This window comes from Leptonychotes weddellii, chromosome 4, assembly GCF_054177405.1.
Source record: "Leptonychotes weddellii isolate Sample4059 chromosome 4, ASM5417740v2, whole genome shotgun sequence".
In the NCBI taxonomy this organism is placed as follows: Eukaryota; Metazoa; Chordata; class Mammalia; order Carnivora; family Phocidae; genus Leptonychotes; species Leptonychotes weddellii.
In genome coordinates, this window is record NC_138372.1 from 115,568,491 (window position 1) to 115,591,809 (window position 23,319).

The 23,319-nt window shown below is 39.3% G+C and overlaps 1 protein-coding gene across 7 annotated transcripts in view; it reads right to left on the reverse strand.

Annotated features, from left to right (window-relative positions):
• Positions 1 to 23,319, reverse strand: part of EYA1 (EYA transcriptional coactivator and phosphatase 1) — a 312,419-nt gene that overhangs the window by 111,666 nt on the left and 177,434 nt on the right. For 3 of the 7 annotated variants that reach the window (XM_081816112.1, XM_081816110.1, XM_006743637.3), the window contains 4 exons: positions 19,686 to 19,763; positions 9,409 to 9,478; positions 8,941 to 9,086; positions 4,965 to 5,102 (listed from right to left, as the gene is read on the reverse strand). In XM_081816112.1, the coding sequence (XP_081672238.1) occupies positions 4,965 to 5,102; positions 8,941 to 9,086; positions 9,409 to 9,478; positions 19,686 to 19,763 (432 nt within the window). Of the gene's footprint in view, positions 1 to 4,964; positions 5,103 to 8,940; positions 9,087 to 9,408; positions 9,482 to 19,685; positions 19,764 to 23,319 lie in introns of those variants that run through there. The other 4 variants (XM_081816115.1, XM_081816113.1, XM_081816114.1 and 1 more) reach the window with 4 other exon arrangements.

Sequence of the window (23,319 nt, forward strand, 5' to 3'; positions counted from 1 at the left end):
TTTTTTTTGTGGTTTTCTCTAAGAGGCTCCCCTACTGGTGCTCTAATTTAGATGGATTACAACAGAGGAGGGCCTGACAGTTCTAAACCATTCTCCATTTTGATGCACCCTTTGGCATTTTCAGATTTTTATCCTTTAAAGTCATTGTTTGGGGTTTTCAGGAGGATTGAGACAAGTGTAAAATAATTAGAATAGTTGTTGGCATTAATCATTGCTGAATAAATGTTAACTGCTACTTTGGTGTATGGGCACTAGAGTTTTCCATCTCTGGGTAGCATAGTTTGTCATGGTCTTATCATCTTCCCTAATCTTGCCTTTTTTTTTTTTTAAGATTTTATTTATTTGACAGAGAGAGAGAGAGCACAAGCAGGGGGAGCGGCAGGCAGAGCGAGAAGGAAAACCAGGCTCCCCACTGAGCAGGGAGCCCGATGTAGGGCTTGGTCCCAAGACCTTGGGATCATGACCTGAGCTGCAGGCAGACACTTAACCCACTGAGCCACCCAGGTGCCCCCTTAACCTTGATTTCTGAATAAAAAATTCACTGTTTATTGCTGCTGCCTCTTCTTTTTCTACTCATTCTTCTTGCTCCAAACAGAGAGATGACGGAGGGATTACTGAGGCAGAAGCACTTGGTTGATGCCTCCTTCTCTCCCACCTCTGCAGATCTGAACTCCTGTCTTTGTGAGCAGATCTTCTGTGCGTCCCACTGCTTTCACTTTCAATGTCTGTCACCACTCTTGCCAACACAGCGTCTTCTCTCTTCCGGGTTTCTTCTTCAATGTTCCTGACTGTTTCTTCCAGTCTCTCCCCCCAGTTTTTGTCTCTTGTACAAACAGCCTGACTTTTGTTGATAGTGATTCTTCTTTTTGCAGGACATTAGTTAGATCTGGATTTTTTTTTTTTTTTTTTTTTTTTGCTACGCTTATTTGTTTACTGGGGTCTTGGAGTTCTCTTTGTTGGATATATATATGTATGTGTATATATGCACATATACATATTTTTAGTATACTATGTCTATATTAAATTTATATATTCTGTTTGCTTCCTCCTGGGGAAGGGGAGCATTTAGGTAATTCTTCCTAATTTGGAACTATTTGAAAAAGCTGGACAATAATAATAACAATAATAAATAATAGTAACCACATCACCACCACAATGAGAGCAGTGACAATGAAAACAGTCACTGCAGTCCCTACTATGTTGGTCAGAGTCAGATCTCAATTATGTCTCACCCTGCCACTATGGAAGTAGACAATATCCCCACCTGAGAGGTGAGGAAATGCGGGTGTGGAGAAGTCAAGGGCTGGGCTGAAGGCCCACAGACGGCAACAGCAGGGCTGTGCAACAGGCAGTCTGACTCTAGAACCTACACTGTTAACCAGAGAGCAAGAGTTCACTGGGCTGTTCATCTAGCTCTACTATGTTGGACAGAATCAAAGAGAGGATCGCCGCAAATTTTCTTTAAATCAGCATACCACAGTAAGCACACATACCACATTTCAATTTGAGTCATCTGGGTTACTAGGATATTTCTTCTACTGTTACGAAATTCTAGTAGCTAAATCTCTGAATAACTAATTATTGTACCTTGCATTTTAAAGGTGAGAAGATCTTGGGGGGGGGTGAAAAAAAGCTAGGTAAAACACTCCCAAACCACTAAAATACATATAGCTTCATCCGGGGTTCTAAGAAATTTTAATAGCTCTAAGATGAGATTGACATAAGCAAAAATCACTGTTATTCATTAAGGATAAAAGAATTGGGAGAATTTTGAAAATAATTTAAGACATTATAGAAATTTTTATATTAAAACAAGATATATTGAGAAGATACTGAAAGGCCAATAGACTCCCACAACTGGCTATACAAAATCATTTAATAATAGTGAAGCATTTTTCATAACACATTTGATATTTATGAGATACATATTAATCAGAATTTATTTATCCAAATCTGGCCATAAGGAGTTTATAAAATATATCATTATCCATCATCACACTAGCATGTTTCAAGTTAATAGCATATAATTATCTGGCTTGATCTGTGGAAGTCATTTTATATCTAATAATCTAAAATTGAGTCAAGTGCCATTATAGAAATACCCATATAAAATAATATCTCAGGCATGGAAAATGGATTCTGAAATCCCACTGGAAAGGCCATCCAACCAAAGGCTGCACAAAACGCAAAAAAGTTTTAATGCAATATCCAATATGCCCAGATGCAATGATACCTATGGGTAGAGAAGCAATGCTATATTTCGTGCTGCATGTGTCCTTATTTCTTTTTTAAAATACAGTTTTTCCTTCCCCAAACTAACTGTCTTTCTCCTCCTCCATTTCCATACTTCTCTCTATTCTAACACTATGCTTATACTCTGATAGCTGGTTAGTCCCCTTAGGGACTGTTTCTGCCATGTAAGGTTTCAATCTGAGAGGAAAGAATAAAAATAACTTTCAAGTGCATTATTTCTCAAACTCTCTGAGATACAAGACCAGTTTTTCCCCCTAATCCCTCTAGGACTGACAATTTAGCAAAATAAAATAGTAATGTGTTACAAAAGAAGGAGATGAAAAAAGAGAGAGAGAGCATAAGTCCCATTTCTTAAAATTATTATTTGATTTAACCAACATGAGATTTACTATTGACCTACTATATAAGTTTCTAAACACTTAACTTGAAATTTCTGTACTTCATTCATTATGGATAGGTAGCCAAGAGGCTGCAGATGGGCTTGGGCCAAGGAACCACAGACACTGAGGTAGCTCTCACTCTCAGGTGCTTCACTGGTTTCCTTCTCACCTTCAGGACCCAAGGACCTTCTCCTCAAGGAGACCTGGACGCTCAGTAGAGAATAGGACCTACCAAGGTGCCCTATGTATTTCTCTCATAGCTCTCAGGAGACTCTGCCCTTCACAAATGAAAGTTCTACCAGCAAACAGACCTTGTTTGTCTTACAATTTGTTTCATTACTAGGGCTTAGGACTATTAAATTCATTAATAAAGCCCTTTCATCACTTTTCCTTTTTATTCCTTAACTGATATTCAGCACATGCAGAAATGTAATTCTTTCCTCAGGCAGCTTTAAAGTTCTGGAATCAGGCATACAGTAACATCCTCCTAATAATACATACTATCTGTTGTAAGACGGTTTTTATTTTATAGCCACCACATATATCAAAACTTTATAAGTCAGGTTTTCTTTGAGAGAGAGTGCAAGAGAGGGATGGGGGGAAGGGCAGAGGGCGAGAGAGAGAATCTTAAGCAGGCTCCATGCCTAGCACACAGCGAGATGCGGGGCTCGATCTCACCACCCTGAGATCATGACCCAAGCTAAAATCAAGAGCTGGACGCCTAACCAATTGAGCCACCCCAATGCCCCTATAATTCAGGTATTTTTATACCAAAGGCAAAATGAAATATGAAAAGATTAATGGATCTGGTCCCATAAAATTTTAGTTTACTGAAGAGAAAAAAAAAAAACACTTAAAAATGATAAGCTGGAAATTTATCTATAAAATATTACAAAAGTTTAGGAATCTTAATAAAAGAAATAAGACAGAGATGAACACTGCCATGAAAAGATTTATCGTCAATTAAAAAATGTATATGAAAACAATAAAATCTTGTACCAACTAAAATGACACTTTTTAAAAAGGTATTATCCAACGTGTACATGCTAATATGTAGCCCTTCCTTGTGTAAATATATAACAAATCCTTAGAAGAGTTTAAAACAGATTACTTAGCAATTCACACAAATTCATTCAAAGGAAATAATTAAGAATGCACGTAAAATATTCATGGTATTGCTCTGGATGTCTAATAAAAGGGAGATTAGTTAAATAAGATATACCTATGAAACTACACAGTCATTAAAATGATGCTGTAGAATAGAATTTATTGATGTGAAAAGATGTTTACCATGTATTTACAATCTATTGTTACTGAAAATAACAGGTTGCAATACTATATTATACAATATGGTCCCATACTGCCTATCTAGAACATATATCAAAGTAATAATAAATATATGAGATCTTTATTTTTGATTCTCTTTATTTTCTAATTTACCTGCAATAAACAACTATTTTAATGTAAGGAAGAATAAGATAAAAGATATTAAAAAGATAAAAATACAAAAAGAATGCCTTCAGTCAAAAAGTAGTGATAAGGATTTAATTCAACTACTGGCGCTAGGAAGAGGTCGAATGTGATTGAACGGATTTGTAGTAAAAACAAGCTATTAGGAGAATACTTGAATTAGGAGACCCACTTTCAGGTATTTTACAGGCACATTTGCATGATAATGATCTGCTAATCACACTTATGCCTGTGTATTCCTGAAAACAGTATTGACAATGTTCAACTTTCAGCTCTTCTTCCATCTGACTTGCATTTACATTATTGATTTGCCTACAGTTTCAAAATCAGAGCCCAGGAACAGGTTCTTAGAAGCAGTATCTCGAAGATGCGTGGAGTGGTTGTCAATTTGATCTCTTGGACACTGGTAGGTCATTTAGTTAACGCCTATCACACACCCTACTTGTAGAGCTACGATAATGGCCATGAAGACAAAAGCCTTTTCCAGAAGGTTGCCTGGCCACCCCAAGTGCCTGCGGTTTGAGCATGTCTCGCTCTCCAGCCTCTCATGTCATTCACTGTGGGTTGGTCATTCCTTTTTTAATGGACAGAGGCAAAAGCAGAAAACTTCAACTTCACAGAGAATTTTAGAGCTTTTTGAAAAGAACTTCAGAGAGGATTCAGTCTAACCCCTTGATCTCATAAATATGGAAATTGAGGCCCAGAGAGTAAGTGAAGAGCCAAACCAGAACCAGGCTATCTTGCCTCTAAGCCCAGTCCTTTTTCCACCCCCATCTACTACTTACACCGAACACTGGGCTCTACTCTAGAAAGTCACTATCAGACTCCATCATGATTACTGAAAAGAGCATGTATACAAACCTTGCATCTGGTAGCTGTATGGTGCCTGTCCGGGTTGAGGGGTACCGAAGCTTGTGCCGTAGCTGAGAAATCCCGTCTGTCCAGGTGACTGAGACTGTGACAATCCACCTTCAGTCTTGATGCCTGCCCACAATGCACCTAAATCAGTTAGTGATAGCTTATCTATCTGTCCATCTCCAAAGCTGGTCAATACACAAAAACACTCCCACAACTCTTCAGTCACAAAGCTTCCCAATACCATCTCAGTAATCAAGGGTATACAAGCCTAGAGTGGAATACCCTAAACTAGAACTTCAATTAAAAAAAAAACAAAAACAAAACAGGAGTATTACAGATTTGAGCGACTATTCACATTGTCCTTTCCTGTTTTTCTCATTTACATTTTCTATAAACTTTAACTCCTATCATTTCTAAATGTAGTCTTGTTTTCTAAGAGGTTAAAAGAGCATCTTCTTTATAGTCAAGAGATGGCCATAATTAAACTTTAACTAGATTATTCTAAAAGTCACTATCTTGATCAGTGTCAAAATTCTCTTTTCTAGAAAGAGATTAGTCTCTAGCCTCACAGCATTTTTCTCCTCTTTTTTCCTTATTCTTTCTGTCCAAAACTGATGTTAGCACACGACTCATTCTGAAGTCAGAGGAAGCAATATTGGGCCCAGAAATAAGCAACCCAGGGGAAAACCTTCTCCCAAACACCCAGATCCTATCGGAAAGTAAGCACAAAGAAAGGAGAATATTAAAGAACTGAATCATGTAGAGCAGCACTTGTTTTATAAACAAGTGAAGCTGACCAGTAGTTCCCTTTTTGTCCCTTGTAGTTTCAAGTATTTATCCCAATTTTATTAAGCGTAGCCTAAAGTACACTTTCTTTCTCATCATGATAATATAAAAATAATGTGTTTATGGCCCCCAACTACTTCCCGAAGCGCCAGGCTGACATCCAAATTGCAGGACTTGGGTTTGGCAGGAATGTTGTGTAGGGCTCGGCACTGGATTATAATTAAAGACAGTCATGAAAGTTCACAACTGTCCTTAATTTCCACAGAAGGAAGAGAGAAAAATTTCTGCCAAGCGAATTCACATGTTTGAATAATTTTACTTTGCACTTAAGATAAATGATATCTTTGGGATCACAGTAGTCTCACTGTTTATTTCCATTTTAGGGGAATTTCATCAGTAGAATGAAGTTAGGTAACTTTCCTAAGGCAGTGGAAGAATCTGACTCTTGGCCGAGAGAGCCTACAATAATTCCTGGAGTATCTCTAAATAACCTCATAATGACCTTAACATTTAAGTCTTAACCTAACCTTAACATTTTTTTTTTTAAATGTGATCTTTTTCCCTGTACAGGCAATCCCAAACCAATGAATAACCCATACTTATAAATGGTCCCTGGAAAAACACCTGCCTAAAGCAGATGGTTTGATGGCTCTAGAAACTCCCTTCCTTTCCTTGTCACCAACAGGGATTTCCCCTCCTCTCTCTCCATTAGAGAATATTAATCTGCTTCCAGTCTTTGCTTGTACCACCTCTGGTATTAGCCTGGAGGTCCAATCTTTGTGCTAAAAACAGATAAGGAAGAGCAAGAAGAGGCAGAAAACACCCTCATCTGCACCTTTTTCGAGGGCTTCCACCCATAAGCTTATGAACTCATCTTATCGCTAAGCTCCACGCAGATCCAGAGACAGGACGAGTTCTTTCCCACTGATCTATTGTTCACACCATCTATTGTTCACACCATGAAAAGATTTGCCTAGCTTTTCTTACAGGGTCTAAGTAAAAAGTCAGGGGGCACAAATCCTTGGAGAGAGTCTTCTTAGACCATCTGGACCTTGACTATCAGCCGTTAAAAACCCTAATGTATGTGTTCTTCCTTCACAAGCAAGCAGAGGGGAGAAGGTGGTCCTATTCTTCAGTGCACTGGCCCAAGAAAACTAGAATTCCTGGCCAGAAGCACTGGGAGCATCTCTCTGTACTCAAGGCCCAGGAAGAGAAGAAAGAGATTGGGGAAAATAATGAGGACTCAGAATCATTCTCAGGAGATTTATAAGCACAGATGGCCCTGAGGCCAAAGCCCTTGACCAAAGTGCCACGCTCTTACCATCTCCTGACCTATCACATTAAAATGCCCATTCTCACTCTACTAGTTGTGATTGGAATCTCAGAACCTCTGCTCATCTTCCTCTACTGGAACAATTACTGCAGACAATAGGGACATCCACTAATGGTTCAGAACTGGAACCGTCCTAGATGGCAGGCAAGAAAGGGGCAAAGGCCCTACCATGACTCCATGGGGAGAAGAAAGAACAAGAGAGGAGTGCGTGCGTGGCAGCTGAGGCAGTGACTTGAATGGCAGCTTCCTGGGGCAGCACTGGTAAGGCTACCGTTTAGTATTGTTCGGGCCGGAAGATACATTTACACTTCAAATAATCAGCTTACCAATCCATTTTGAGAATATAAATCGGGGACCCCCTCAACTCACATTATAGAGTTGAAGGTATGCAATTCAAATCAGACATCCTTTTCTCTCTTTCAGCACAAGAATTGTTTAGAAGTAAATTGCAGATAAATTTGATCTACATCTAATATTATTTTCAAAAATCTTGAGTAAAAGTTACGGAAATGAAAGAATTCTAGAAGTCCATTTTATGGCTATTTCTAAAACCTGGCTTAAAAATACCTAGCTAGATAACATTTGGTTCTGGAAAGTTTTGCAATGAAACTATAAAGGGTGAAATCATATATTATTTACATTTTAATTTACATATATTTTCTAAGAAATTTATATATAGTTGATTTGGTTTGGGGTAGAGCTAGAGAATAAAAAGGAATAAAGTAATTTAGTTCTCGATTATTAATGAAATGTTTAAATGCTTCTTTCAATATACTGCTATAAACACAGAATTACTTATTCTACCACTCCTTTCCCCCAAACTCTCACGTACTTTTTCTTGATCACTTGATTTTATTTTTTTTAAGGGAGTGTTAATTCATATTCTTTCTATTCAAAGTGCAATTTGCTTAAAATTATAATTGCAATTCAATTGAAGAAAAGGTATCTTGAAATTCTAAGATTTCTTAAAATTAAACTTTGGGGTTTTGCGGGATTTATTTTTAACTTACAGGTATTGACCCTTTAACAATTGAGTTAAATTACACCGAGATAAAGATAATCTCCAGGTGGGAAGGAACAAATAAGGATATGAGCTTTCAATGTTTCCTGCTTTGCCTCTTTAAAGTGCAGCCCAAGCTGTGATATATAGATCACTTTTCCTAATGGCTGATCCTGCTGAAATTTGAAAGTACCACCACCCTCAAGTTCAGAGCAAGGGCTTGTTGAATTCTGTTTGTACTTCCCTAATCATAGGTAGGCATCTGATAAATAGGAAATGAATCTTTACCCCCAAAGACTCCATTCACCGAAGTTTTATCACAAATATGCACCAAAATACTTTGGATTCCAGAACCAAGTGCTCAAGTGACAAATTAAAAGTTGAGCTATAAATGGAAAAAAATGAGAGCAAGAGGGCATATAAACCATGCGATCTATTTGCCACTGCTGATCTCAAGATAAGTAGCCACCACTTCTTACAGGGCTCATTTAAAAACAAGCATATGACGAACTGAGATACAGAAGGTGGTTAACACTTTCTAAAGTGGCCCAAGGTGGGGCGCCTGGGTGGCTCATTCGTTAAGCGTCTGCCTTCGTTCGGCTCAGGTCATGATCCCAGCGTCCTGGGATCGAGCCCCGCGTCAGGCTCCCCGCTCCGCGTGAAGCCTGCTTCTCCCTCTCCCACTCCCACTGCTTGTATTCCCTCTCTCGCTGTGTCTCTCTCTGCCAAATAAATAAATATTAAAAAAAATAATAATAAAGTGGCCCAAGGTGACAGTCTTTAGGTACCACTCCCGTGAAACGTGCACACACACAGGACTGCCCATCTGATCCCACTACTGAGGTAACAGGATTACTCACCATAAGAGGAAATTCCGTATGGCTGTCCCGGCTGTGGGTATGTGGCGTACGCTGTAGCTTGTTGCATTCCTGTGGTAAACTGTGTTTGCCCATATGCAGCCATAGTTTGTGAGGAAGGGGTAGGGAGAATATGTGGGTATGGTCTGCTATTTGTCAGAAATGACAGAAAATAGAAAGCCCATGCATTAGATGGAAACATGCAAGGTAACCGATTAACAACCATATCACAAATTGCAGTTAAAGACTGTCTCTTAAAGTATAACTTTCTAATCTAACTATACAAAGTACTGAAATACTTCAGTACCTCTTCTAGGTGACGCTCAAAATAAATTTGTGTAAACACACTGAAGTCTCTAGGAAATGCACTTTAGTTTAAATTAAGACATAACACGTAGGCACAAAACATGACTTGAAATAAGGTAAAAGGCTACTAAGAAAAGTCATTTATTAAGAGAAAATACATCTTACTTGGAAGGATAAATCTGTGGTGGGGAGAACTGGTGAGTTGGTCTTGGGCTGAAGCTACTGCTCCCAATTGCTGGAAAAAAAAATAATGTACGATAATCATAGCAAAATACAAAATATGTCTAAAGCTTCGATCTATTTTTGAACTACAGGAAGACCATGAAATTGTAGATGTTCACCCTATTTAGCCTGAAAAAATTGGCACTTTCATATGCTCAAGCTAAGAGAAAGTTAAAATATACTGAACGACCTATGGGAACTGATTAAGGGATTTGTATTTTAAATTAACTCAGAAAGTAGTCACCGTCATCTGAAATACCTGTTAGCAGCAGTATACAAGTACAAGGCGTCCTGGCTACTGTTTGAAGGACCTGCTCAAAGAGGCGGTGGGAGGGTGAGTTTGCAGGGCTGGGCGGGACCCCAAAAGGTCACCTGGCCTATTGTGTGTGCTCGGAACACACACACCTGAGACTGGATTACAGAGAAACCCCCGTCTAATCTGCTCTCAGGTGAGTACAAATAGGACTGAGCCTCATTTGCCTGCATTGATTTAGCAACATTTTTTTTAGTAAAAATGCATTCCTATAGCTCTCTTAAATTCTCAAGTTGCAAGCTAAGCCTGTTTTTTCTTGCTCTGAGGCGGTGTTCCTGTGCCTTTCAGTTAAATGTGCTCAACTTCAGTTAATTCCGTAAAAAAGTTTTTTTGTTTGAAGACGTTACTCAAGCATTCAAGCAGAATTTCATCTCTTTTTAATCACACAGACTTTATTCAGTAGGTCTCAGAAAATGCACTGAAGTCTATCAAACATTCTTTTACACTCATTCTGAACTAGAGCAAAAATCCATTTTTGTGAACATAAGGCACTAAAATTTATTTATTGTAAATAGGGACTATCTCTTTTATGTGTATATTACACACATTTATGTTTATATATTTATATATACACACAGCTATATGTGTTTCTATGTATTACATATAAATATATGTAAAATATATATAAAAGGATACTATATATATATATACAGACACATATATTCCCCGCACCCCCGGCCGCCCCCGCCCCCCACAGACTCTTGCTATCCTCTACCTAAGATGCATATTCTTTGGGTACAATTATGAGATGTAATATGTTTATTTTCTTCTTCCACTAATAATCCTGGTGTTCAGAGGCTCTATTACTCATTAACTATACTGTGTACTAAAATCCTTCTAATAAGGTTCCATGCACTCAAAGTTGTATACATTTTTCATGATGTCGCATCAGTACATTTATACTTCTCAAATGTAATTTTCTGTTTGTGTTTGGGAGAAGAGTGGTAGAGTTGGACCAGAATCTTAATCTATGAATAATCCTCTCCTTGTAAAGCAAGCAGGCCTAACCCAGCGACAGTAGAGTAGATCTAGATTAGTACGACTCTTGCACGCAAGCTGCCAGACTTCCACCACGTGGCTCTCAGTTTGGCAGAGCTGGGGTCCACATTAAAGCGAAGGCAGGCCAACTGGGCTGGTGTCCCCCCATCTACGGGCACATGTTGAGTCACTGCTCTGTTCCAGGCACTGAGCGAGATGTCACAGATGCAAACATGCATAGACAAGTTCTGTCTGTCACATGTGGGGAGGCCGACACACAAATAGCCATGAGGGGATTAGGTAAATATTGCAATTTATAGAAGGAAGGGATTAGTGAGAGAATACTTGGACAACAAGGACTACCACTTGCCCAGGTCATCCGTGATGACAACCTTTCCTACTCCCCTCTGCTAAGCCTGGAAAGAGGCCAAGGGCAAAGAGATTTATCCAACAGAGTAGCTGGAGGAGTAATACCTTCCCTGGAAAATCACAGTTAAAAATAAGTTTAAAAAAAAATAAATAAAACAAGAACAAAAACCCAGTGCAACCCGATGATGGGAGCCATAGAAATCCCTTTTATGCTTTTCCAGCTCTATCCCTGGGTTTTTGAAATTGTGAGTCAGGACCCATGAAAACATCATAAACTCAACTGCACAGGTTACACCCAGCAATTTTTTTTTTTTTTTTAACAAACAAACAGAATAACGGAATAGTATCTATCAAGGTTATTACACAGGGTAAGGGGAGTTCCGTGAAGCTTTAAGATTATATGCATAGCGTAGGTGTGTACACATAAAGAGATCTGGGAGGCTGCAGAGTGTGGTAATTAAGCACAAGTTCTGGAATCAGAATTTAATTTCGGCTGACACTAAAGTTCCAACTCCTCTGTTTTCTTGGTCAAGTTACCTGATCCCTCTAGACCTTGCTACGTTCCCCTGTATGATGGCAGTAAAACCACCTACACCTCCCAGGATGGTTTGAGGACTAAATGGGATCGTTGATCATTGCGAAGAGCACAATGTGTAGTGTTCATTAGCTCAGCTCTCCAGATTCCCACTATCTTTGCCCCCAAATTTGCCCTTCCTTCTGCATTTGTAATTCTACTCAATGGACAGCGTCACCGTCCGTCCAGCAAAATACTTAGAAGCAGGATTCTTTGTTCCCATTGTACCTATGGGGCATAAAAATTAAGTAACACGTCCAAGCAATCAAATGGTAAAGCTGGTATTTGAACCCATGTCTGCCTGACTCTTTCCCTCAAAACATACTAGCTCCCGACCTCCCGCGTAGAATCTAAAAACCTCAAAATCATCTCCTTCCCTCCACCCTCATTTCATGAGTCTCGAGTCACCCATCCCAGATCCAGATATTGCCTGTTGTGCTGTCCCTCATCCTCCATCCCCAAGCCCCTGACCTGGCTCAGGTTCTCATTAGCCTCAGCCACGTTCCCGGTACACCACCCGTTCGTTACCCACCACACACTACATCCATGGCCACCAAAGTGATCTTTCTTAAACAGAAACTTCATGTCCATTCTCCAACTTACCATCTCTCAACTGTGCTCACATTATCCCTAGGAAAAATTCCAAATTTCTTGGCAAAGCACACAAGGAGATGGAAGCGTCTACCCTCCCCTGGGTTTCGTAATCTGTAGCCTCCCTGGACTCGAGGATTGCCCATACATGCCATGCATTTTCATGTTTGGCTCAGTGGCTCTTCATACCACACCCTCTGCCTTGTGAGGCTGCCTTTCCCCTGCTTGACAAACACTTACTCCTCTGCTGGGACTAAAACATCATTTTCTCTTTAGGATAATGTCTTCCTTCTCTGTACTTTCTTGGAGTGTTGTAAACATTGGCAATGTAGCACTTCACCACACTGCATTATAGTTAGCGTGTGTAGTGTATAGATGTTAGTTTCCTCTGCTAACCAGGAGCTTCTGGGGCTCAGGACCTCTTGCTCTCCTTTATGTGTGTGGTAAGTAATCAATAAACAATATTTGTTTAATTACAATGTGAGATTTAGGTCATAAGCAAAGGAGATTTTTTTTTAAACCCTGATGATATGAAGGGTGGCTAAATTATTTTAAGTCCTATGTAAAAATGTATAATAAACCTGATTTAGCTCTTCAGCAATATAATTGGGAGTGAATAGTATTCTTTATAAAATACATGTGAGTAAGAACCCATGATGCTGCCCAAATATCTTGCTACTAATTACCTATGTGCCCCTAAAATGATTAAATATTTAATGCCATACAATAAGCCATATCTTTTGGTATTTCCCTAAATCCAAACCTCTACAATTTTGTGTGGCCCAAAGTCAAAAATCTTCCATCTCATAGCTCAAATACTTCTCCTAATTGCCTAAACACCTTTAACTTTTTAAGCAATAATTTAGGAATTCAGATTAATTTTCATTTCATGAGACCAGAATAACCTAAAGCAAAAAAGAATGCTCCCAGATCATTCATCATTCATCAAGGTAAATAAAATGGTTATTTTACCATTAGTAAACTCCAAATTATGCATGCCAGAGCCTCGGGAACATATGGGCAACTAATACCTCTCTGTTTTAGCACATTTGTTTCCTATTATTCCATTCTTTCTCTTATTGCTAACATAGAAGTTAAAGAAGTTCCCCAAATCTTATAGTAGGGAGGGAGGGGAGGACCCAAGCTTGAGAATCTACTGAGAAGGTCAATAGAAATCCCCAAAATAGCAGGTTCTCAGTTCACTGCTCCCATCTCGTGAATGTCAACATCACTCTGTTGGACAAGCAGGTCAAAAGCCTAAATGTTTTGACTCTTCTCTTTCCATTTTATCATAAATTCGGCCAGCTCTCCCTTCAGAATATGTCCTCTACCTGACAACTCACTGCTCTCATTTACTCCTCTGTTCCAATCACCAATGTGGTGGCCACCAGAGGATGGCAGTCAGGACAAACCCCCCCACCCCTGCCCCGTCCAGACCTTGCCTCCTTCCCGCTCTTCTCTACTCTTTTCTCCTAATGGAATCTTTACACATTCAGTCCTGTCTTGGGGGCTCTTCTCAACACAGTCTTCTCTCTTCTGAGCCAGGGCAACATTGGTCTCCCTGTTTCTATTTATCCTCCTCTCCACTCTTCTCCCATAAAGCGTTTTCCACACAACAAATGGTGACCTCTTAAAAAAATGCAGATCATGTCACAACTGCCCCCAACTCCAAGCCCCATTATCCTCCTTTACATTTAAATGAACCCAAACTTAAAAATACATACATACATACATAAACCCAAACTTATTCCCTCACTTCACTAAGATCTCTGCTCGTATGCTCACCCCTCAGAGAGGCCTTCCCTCTACAAGAGACCTCCATCCACTCTTCACTACATTATTTGATCTGATTTCATTTTTTTGGTAGCCTAGTTACTTACACTACCACTTACCTCTTTATTATCTTCTGTCCCACAGAATGAAAGCTCCATGAGGGCAGGGACCTGATCTACCTCATCATTGCTATATTCCCACTGCCTAGAACACTGCCTCCATATAGTAGGAGCTCTATACAGAATTGTTGAATGAATGAGTCAGACCCCAAAAGTTACATCTTTTTAGGAACAATTAAAAGACAGAAGTCCTACTTGTCATACACGATTTTTTTTTCTCCTCTAGAAGCATTCCTGTTCCTATTTCCAATTTTCAAATACCACCAGACATCAACATTGTATTAACAACTGGCACTTCCTGTAACAAATTAATAACAAATTTAGGCTTTGTGGAAATGGAAGAAACAGAAGGCAAAGACATTTTGCAATCCCTAAAAATATTATTTTCAACCCCAATTATTCTTAACATTCAGATCATTAAAATATTACTTTTCATTGGTAAACAATAAATGGGCAGAACATAATTAAATTTTAAAAACATAATAAACAGCCTTGTAATTTTCAATTCAGCAACATGCCTTTGAAAATCTACTGCTTTCCTCCAGTCTCCCCATACCAGGATACCTGGTGATTTTCCTGGAAAAGAAGGAGGCTCACTGCCTCCTTAATGCTTTAAGATGCTCAGATTCCTTGAAGGACAGAGGTGGAGACAGCTACTACCGATGTCAGAATGGCTCTGTTTCCTCTTTATTCTTGCTGTCTGTTTCATCAAGACACCCAAAATGGTTGGGATGTGAATTTTTAAGCCATCATGGAGAAGCAGAGTAGTGACCAGAGGTAAAGACCATTTTGGAGTCAAATGCTTGGAGATTGCTTTCTCTTTCCCTTATAAGCCCTAAGTCCTGTTCATAGCTACCCCAGCAGGCCATGGCTTTTGCATCTTTACTCAAGGAAGACAGAAAGAAAGAAGGAACAAAAGAATTAAGGGAAAAGCTTTGTGTTTCCTATACCTGCCCCTGACTCCCCAGCTCACTCTCTCTCTCTCCACTGTGCAACACGGAGAATCAATCTATGGAAAACAAGATCACCTATAGCTTCAGTCTTGTCACGAAACTATCCTTCCACCTTCAGCTAAGCCTTTTTTCAAGGACCCTGCTTCTCCTGCATATCTTTTTCAAGTAGAGCGTACTCATGCTCTCAGATTCCAGATATTACAAAGACCTGAAAAACAACCCCATTTCTGCTTCTTCAAAATTGTTGTTGTTTTGTTTTTTCCTCCCCCATTAAACCCTTCCTTCTCTAAGGTTTATGACAATTCTTCAACAGTTTCATGAATGACCCACCTCCTAAACACTGTCTTGCATTTATCAAAACCTTTAGTATTTAACTGTGTCCCCTAACAAGTCTCAACGTTATCTTGGATTATGCGTTCATCACTTCTCTCCTTCTGTCTAGGCCTCCACTCTGGCCTTCTACTCCAACCACCAAGCTCAAGACCGCATTATGGACCGTTCTTTCCCCCCATTCCACAGTCTTGCACCACAACAGCATCAACCAATTCATTTGTTTACTTAACGAACATTTACTGACCAGCATCCATGTGCTCAAATCCATGATGGCCACCAAGACTGTAAGTGTGAACAAGGCAAACAAAATCTCTGTTCCCATAGCGCTATGGTTTAGCAGGAAGAAAGACAATGAAAAGTAATTTTAAAAGTAGCGATGAAGGCTGAGGAAGGGAAGTATGGAGGACTAACTACAGAAGCATGTGGTAGAGGCATCACTAGTTTTGAGATTAAGGGAAGACATCCTCTCCTGTCAGAATTTTCTTTCCCTTATTCCCATCTAATCTGTTCTCCAACCTTATCATAGATGCAGGACCCCTGACATCCTTACCTTCTCTCAATTTGTTATTCCTTACTTTTTTTTAAATACTTATCCCAGGAGGATACATGAATCATTTTTTTAAAACTCTTCTTACTGATACCCTCAATTCTCTTACTTCCATATTCTTCCATGCCTGACCTGGAAAACCCTTAACCCTGGATCAAGATAAATATCTTTTGACCTGGGCAGCAAAACCGTTGTAGAGAAAAATTGCTCTATGATAAAGGCTCCACATTCATAGTTCTACCTTTGTTTGGACTCTGGCTCTACTGTCAACCTTCCTTTACATTCCAAGTGGCCTCAGGCTTCCCAGTTCCTCATGACATCTATTTCAATCTTCTCCATCTCTTCCAGCTTATAAGCCTATCACTATCCTCACTTTGAGTCACTTCAGAGGAAATGGTAGAAGCCTTCATTCATCCATCCATCCATCCAACCATCCATCCATCCATCCATCCATCCATCCAGTAAATATCTAAGTGCCTAATAAGCACCAGATACTCTTTCAGGTGTCGAGGAAACAAAACAAATCTCTGCCATCACAAGCTTACATTTTGGTGGGAGTGAAACACCAACAATAAACCTAATACACAAGTAAATGATACAGTTTGCAAACGGCTGTGTTATTGGGGGGGGTTGTGTTTAGCATGTTAGAGAGGCTGGAACCCTACAGTGAGAGTTTTGCAACACTAAGTAGGATGGTCGGAGTGGCGGTGGGGGGTGCCTCGCAGAGAAGGGAGATGAGAGCCCAGACTGGAAGGTGGTGAGGGAGTCAGGCAGGTATACAGAGGGGTGCCCCAGGCAGAGGGACTGCCACTGCAAAGGTCCGGACTGGAATCCTGTCCAGGATGTTGAAGGAATAGTGGGAAGGAGGCAATAGGTCCGATGGGGCTTGTGGCTACTGTAAGGACTCAGCATTTACTCAGAGATACGTGGGAGCTACTGGAGGCTTTGAGCAGAGGAATCAGGCAGGAATTACCTTAACATATTGACTCCTCCTTCACTTCAAACTCATCTGCATTCATTCCCAGTCCATTGTTCCTGATGTTTCTGTGGGAAAGTTATTCCTTTTCTAAGGCGATCCACTTCTGTTCAGGATTTAAGCCATTGCTGTACCAGCAGGCACCTCCCTGCATCAATTATCCCCATTTTATCTACTACCTTTAACCCCTACCTCTATAAAGTTGGTGTTGGCAGCCAAAACCACCCTGACCTTCTAAATGCCATCCTCAACCCTATCTCCCACTTTCTAACGGACTACCTTCTCTTCTCCTTTTACCACCTATGTACTTGAAAGACAGTTTTCTCCTCCCTGTCTCCACTTCCTCACCTTGTTAGTTAAATCACCCATTTCCTCACGGCACTTTATGAGCACATATATCTGCTAGGAACTGTATTGGAGAAAACAGACCTGGGGCATAGGGGCAAGTGGGCATGAGGGGAAGTAAAGCACCATCCACTGAAACTGCTGTAGGCTAAATCCACGGATGTTCCTCATTTAGATTTTATTTTGACATAACTTGACACTGCAGAAAAGTTGCAAAAATAGTAGAAAAACTTCCCAGATATCCTTTACCACAATTCTCTAAATGCTAACATCTTATTATATTAGCTTTATTCTCTAGTCTCTTTTTCCCTATAGATTTGTATATGCATACACATGTATAGCTCACTCTTTTTGGAACTGCAGGTAAGATGTCCCTTAACTATTCCTTCGATGTATATTTCTTAAGAACAAGGAATTCCTTAAACCACAGGTTTTCAATATCAGGAAGAATAGCGAAGCAATACTATTATCTAGAGATACTTAAAAAAACTTATCTCTTCTCAGCATGTGACTTGGATAAACCTGCACTTCAAAATTACTACTTTTTAAAAGTATGACTGTTATACAAATACACTGTAAAACATTTTTGAAAAAAGCAGAAGGAATAAAATTCAAATTATATTCCATCATCCAGAGAAAGCCACCACTAATTTTTATACACATACACAAAGACAAATATGCATACACATAAATGTTTAAAGACACATGGATTATACTGAGCATATTACTCTTTTGTAACCTGCTTTTCACTTAATATAGTTAACACTTGCTCATGCCATTAAGTTTTTTTCCAAACTATTTTTAATAGCTGTATACCAATCTATCACATAGACAGCGCTTCCTTGAAACCCTTCCTGCCTTTACTTCCAACTCAACCGTCTTCCTTCTTTCCCAGTTGAAAACCTGCATCTTCATTTTATTCCCTGCCTGTCTCTCTATATTGGTCTTCCCTGGATTCTGTCTTCAACTCTGTTAGAGCCCACTAGCTTTAACTCCCTGCACGTTCCCAAAATTTCCATTCCAGATCATTCCCGAGCTTCAACATCTTCGAGTGGATGTTGCCTCCCATTCAACATTCCTTTCCCTCTCAGTCATGCTCCTCTTGCATTCCATCACCTTAACCTGTCTCTCTGCCTCACTTATCCCCTGTACTCACTGGTTACTATGCCATAAATTCAGCTTTGCAAATACACCTTAATCCACCATCTTTCCATAACATTGCCAGCACCTTATCTCAGGTCTTCATGATTTCTTGCCCAAATTAATGCAAAAAGACTTTATCTGGTCTCTTTACTTCAGTTCTCCAGCCCCTCTCCCTCCTGCTACAGTCAGGATTCTGTATGTGAATAGGATCATGCAACCCCCTTCCTCTGATGCCTCCCACTGTACTCAGGATATAGTGCAAACATCATGTGGAACACAAATGCCTCTTTAGACTCTATCCTGACCCTGTCCGGCATGCCATCACCGCTCACACTGTACACACCAGGAATGTTGAACCATTGGCAATTCCAAATTCCATGCCTCTGTGTCTTGGTCTCCTCCCATGGAATGTTCTATCTGTCCAACTTTCCCCTCCCCAGATCAATGTGTGCTTTATTCCTACTCATTTTTAAGGCTGAGTGCAGGCATCTCCTCCAGGAAACCTTTTCTTACCCCCTCCATCCCAACCAGGTCTCTATTGGGTCCCTTCCTGGGGAACCCTTCTTGGGGATCTTTGGCCTTCCCTCTGGAAATAGCAAAGTGTAATATGATAGTCTGGTCATCTATTCACCCTACTAAGCCCCAAACCAGGGCCATTCTCATACACCTATTAATCTGTAATAGCACCAAGCACATTCTCTGGCATAAGTCGAATTCTAGTAAAACAAACTTTGTTAATGTGAAAGAGATCAAAACTAACTTAAGGGCCGAAAGCTGCTTTATAAAGTCTAATTTAGATCTCTAGTTGACATGACAGTTACTTAGGAGGATGGTTTGGTTAAGTCTGCTTAAAGAGTATCAGAAGCCAAATTTTGCCTACCTAAATTTGCATAATTGGAAAAAAATCATACAAATGAGAGAAAAAGGGCAGGAGTCATTAACATAATAAAGATAATTTAGTAGAAGAAAAATGAAAAAAACCGCTTTTGATTTTATCTCTATAGGATATCAACATTTTCAGCAAATACTTCGTAACATTGGATAGAAACAACGGAATTGCAGGTACGGGACTCTGAGTAAAGCTATAGTACAATTTTATACTACATACACACATGCATATACCCACAGAGAAAAACTTACATATATAAATAAACTAAGAAAAACCATGCTTTGTATTAATGTGAAAATCTAATATTTATTCCTTACCTGAACCTGAGAAATTGTCTAAAGACCCGTCTGCTGTTGTTGAAACTATTTCACTGCTGCTCATTGGCTCTGTTTTAACTACAAAAATAAACAACATATAGGATATATCCAATTAATAGTTATCTGTAAAGGCATGGTAGAGAAGTTATATTCAAAATAGTCACATGAAAATCATTTTAAAAAGCAGTCTTTTAGTATTTGAATATAATTCAGATTAATATTTGTAATAGAATTTTAAAAAAGACATACACATTAACTATTTAATCCCTAAGGAAACAATCCATTGTAACAAGCTATCCTTCAAAAGAAACACTTTAAAAGTAGTTAAATTCATTACCTTACATATTAATTGAATTGCTTATTAACAAATAATTTAAATTTTAAAATTTACATGATGAGGATGTGAGAGGATTTCCTTGGTTATGTAGCCATTTAGCCAAACAGAGCCAAAAGGGTAGAATAAAAAGACTTGAAGTAGGAAATAACGCTGGTAGATTTTCATCATGCTTAGGGACAGGCAGACACAACTGCGTGGGTGCGTGCGTGCGAACGTGCACACACACGTGCACTCTCTTGGTTATCCAGTATGGCTGTAAAACAGAGTACTCAATTTAATGGATCATTATTACCACTCAGCCATATCTGGCTGCCAATATGTCAATATCTGATGTACACTTAGTACAAAACCACACTAAGTGTAAATGAAGCAGAAATTAAGTTTTTCATTCCAAAATAAAACCAATAGCAGATAGTTTGTGGAAAACATTTCGATCTTTAGTAAAGTCCTTTGTAGCTGTACAATAAAAACATTTAGATTTATGCTGTAGATTCATGATAGCAACCCAATCCATTGATATAGTGATGGTATTATTGACCCCAATTAAGCAGATAAGCCAGACCACCTCAGAACGTTTGCCTTTTCCCCTAGACTTAGGTGTTTTGTTTTGTTTTGTTTTTTTAATGAAGAGATAGCATTATTGTTCTTAGAAACAACTGGTGAAGTGCTATCATTGGAATTTGTGGCCCACTTTGTAGAAGTTATATATTCCCACTAATGGGTTTTCAGAAAGAATGCAATAATATCTCAGAGGCTACTTAAAAATCAGTAACATGTTTTCCAAAACAAAAGTCCTACCAAGAGAATATTTGGGGTGGCTTCTCTCACAAGTAAATACATTCTGAAATGGGAAAGAATGATGGAGAAAATGCAGCTTTTCCTTCTCTCAACATTGCCAATCTCTTATAAATATCAGGCAAAGAACAGATTCACCCTCCTTGACCTTTGAATCTTTTACTAATGCATAATGAGTTTTCAAATAGACATTATAAATAGTTGCAGCAGATAGTCACTTCCAAAAAATTAATTATTTAGACTGCTTCTAAACAAAGTTGAAAAATAAAGCCAGTGAGTCTAATGGGAATCACTCCAAGTGATTGTTTTAATGTAGACCAAACAATAGTGTAACTGAAGTTTTCACTTTCCACCAGTTGTTTGGGGTTAGAAGTCTCAGTTCATGCTAATAAATTCTGACATAAGCCTGTATTTCCCTTTTCTCTTCACACCTCCAGGCAATCTAACGGTCTTGCTCTTCGTAACCATTATACTGCCATAGGTGGTGGAAAGCGCATCCTCCCCTGCTGGTGCACAGCTCCAAAGTATCCTACCCAGTTGTCCACATCCTATCCATCCTTCCTGAAAGAACTCATAAATGCCCTGTACCTGTAAAGCAGTAGCTCTATTTTACTCCGTACTAGACAGATTACCACAGGGATCTGAACTCAGAATCAAACAGCAGACGCTGATCAAAGATGAGAATCAGGCTCAAGGAGAAGAAGTCATGTAAAGTGCCTACTATTGTCAGACTATAGACATTATGATTAATCCTTTTAAATCATTCTCCAAGTAGGTCTCAGAGTACAACTCACAAACTCCCTAGTTGGGTACTGTCGTCTTGTTTCACATGCAAAAATGGAAACCAAAGGGATTAGCAAAATTGCCCAAAGTCACAAGTGGCAGAAATGGGAATTAATTTTGGATGTTTTCAATTCTAAGTCTTGAAGAAATGACAATACATGGCACTTCCCAATAATTAGCACTACTCTACAACAGAGCAAGGAAACTAAGGCACAGTGCCACACACTGTGGATATAGAAGGAAGTAAAACCCCAGCAGTCCACACCCTCCTCTAGAGTGTTAACACTTCCAGGCTAGTGCACTCACAGGACGATCATCTCAAGTAGAAGCTCCATGTCCACTTGCTTGAGAAAATGGTGAAGAAGAAATTTTCCAGTGTACAAGATACTAGCCCAGATTACTTCCAAGTCTTTGCCAAATCTAAGATCTATAATTCTGTAGACTGGACTATAAAATTACTTGGTGAAAGCTTGACTATTCCAAAACCACTCCTACTCTTGTACCCCGACCCCCCCGCCCGAAGACTTACTCTAGCTATTCTCCATACTATTAGTTTGATCGAATATAGCTTTCACTCCCAGGAGACATATTCAATTATACTTGAAATTCCATTAAAAGTAGGAAGGAAAGGAAGAGGGTAATTTGTCTTTTAGGCCCCAAGTACATTGCCTTTTGTCATTGTTCAAATATACCCATCTATACTCTAAGGAATAAAGACTCCCGTTTCCTAATGAATCCAATTTTTTAAAAGGCTCTGTTAAAGAGGATACATAAAGTACAGACCTTTAGATACATAAAGTAACTACCAGGATAGTCATGATTTTATCAGGTACTGGAACTGAATACTTTGATCACCAGGACCTGATGCTAAAGAGACTGGAGATTTATTGTGATGTAAAATAGTTTGAGTGAAAGCCAAATGAGGGGAGATTGCCAAGCATACACCTACCAGAAAGTTAAAAAGACAAGACTGATCTCCAGCCACCAAACTATCCATCTTCACTACCACTATCACATTTAAAAATATGCCATAGATGATATCATAGAGCACTTCTCCAAGGCTTCCAGTTAAAACACCACATCCTGAATTTTTTTTTTCCAGTCTTAGAGATTTAAGGTACTGTCACATCTGAGAACAACGATCCCATCTAAGACACTTATCTGAAAAGAAAAATCTATGAAGCATCTGTTCTCTTCTAACTAACTAAACAATTCTCGGGACCCCTGGGTGGCTCAGTTAAGCAGCCAACTCTTGGTTTCAACTCAGGTCATGATCTCAAGAGTCCTGGGATCCAGCCCTGCATCAGGCTCGACACTCAGCAGGGAGTCTGCTTGAGGATTCTCTCCCTCTCCTTCTGCCCCTCCACCCATTTGTGCGCATGCTCTTTCTCTCGCTCTAAAATAAATAAATCTTTAAAAATAAATAAATAACTGTACAATTCTTTTATCTCCACTGTACTTTTTCTTTCATTACAGGATTTCAGTCTATTAGAAAACAGCAACTTTTATTTTCTTTTGCCCCCACTTAAGAATTTCTCTTTACCCTCTAAGTCTTCAATCTTCCATCTGATACTTTAAGGACCTACTCATCTCTAAAAATATTCAGAAACTCTCCTTTGCCTCTTTAATCTCCACAATCCCCCCCAACTCCTTTGCTCAGCCATGTACTCTAGGCCCGCACTACACAGGGCAACTTGCTACCCTCCATGGGTGCCACAA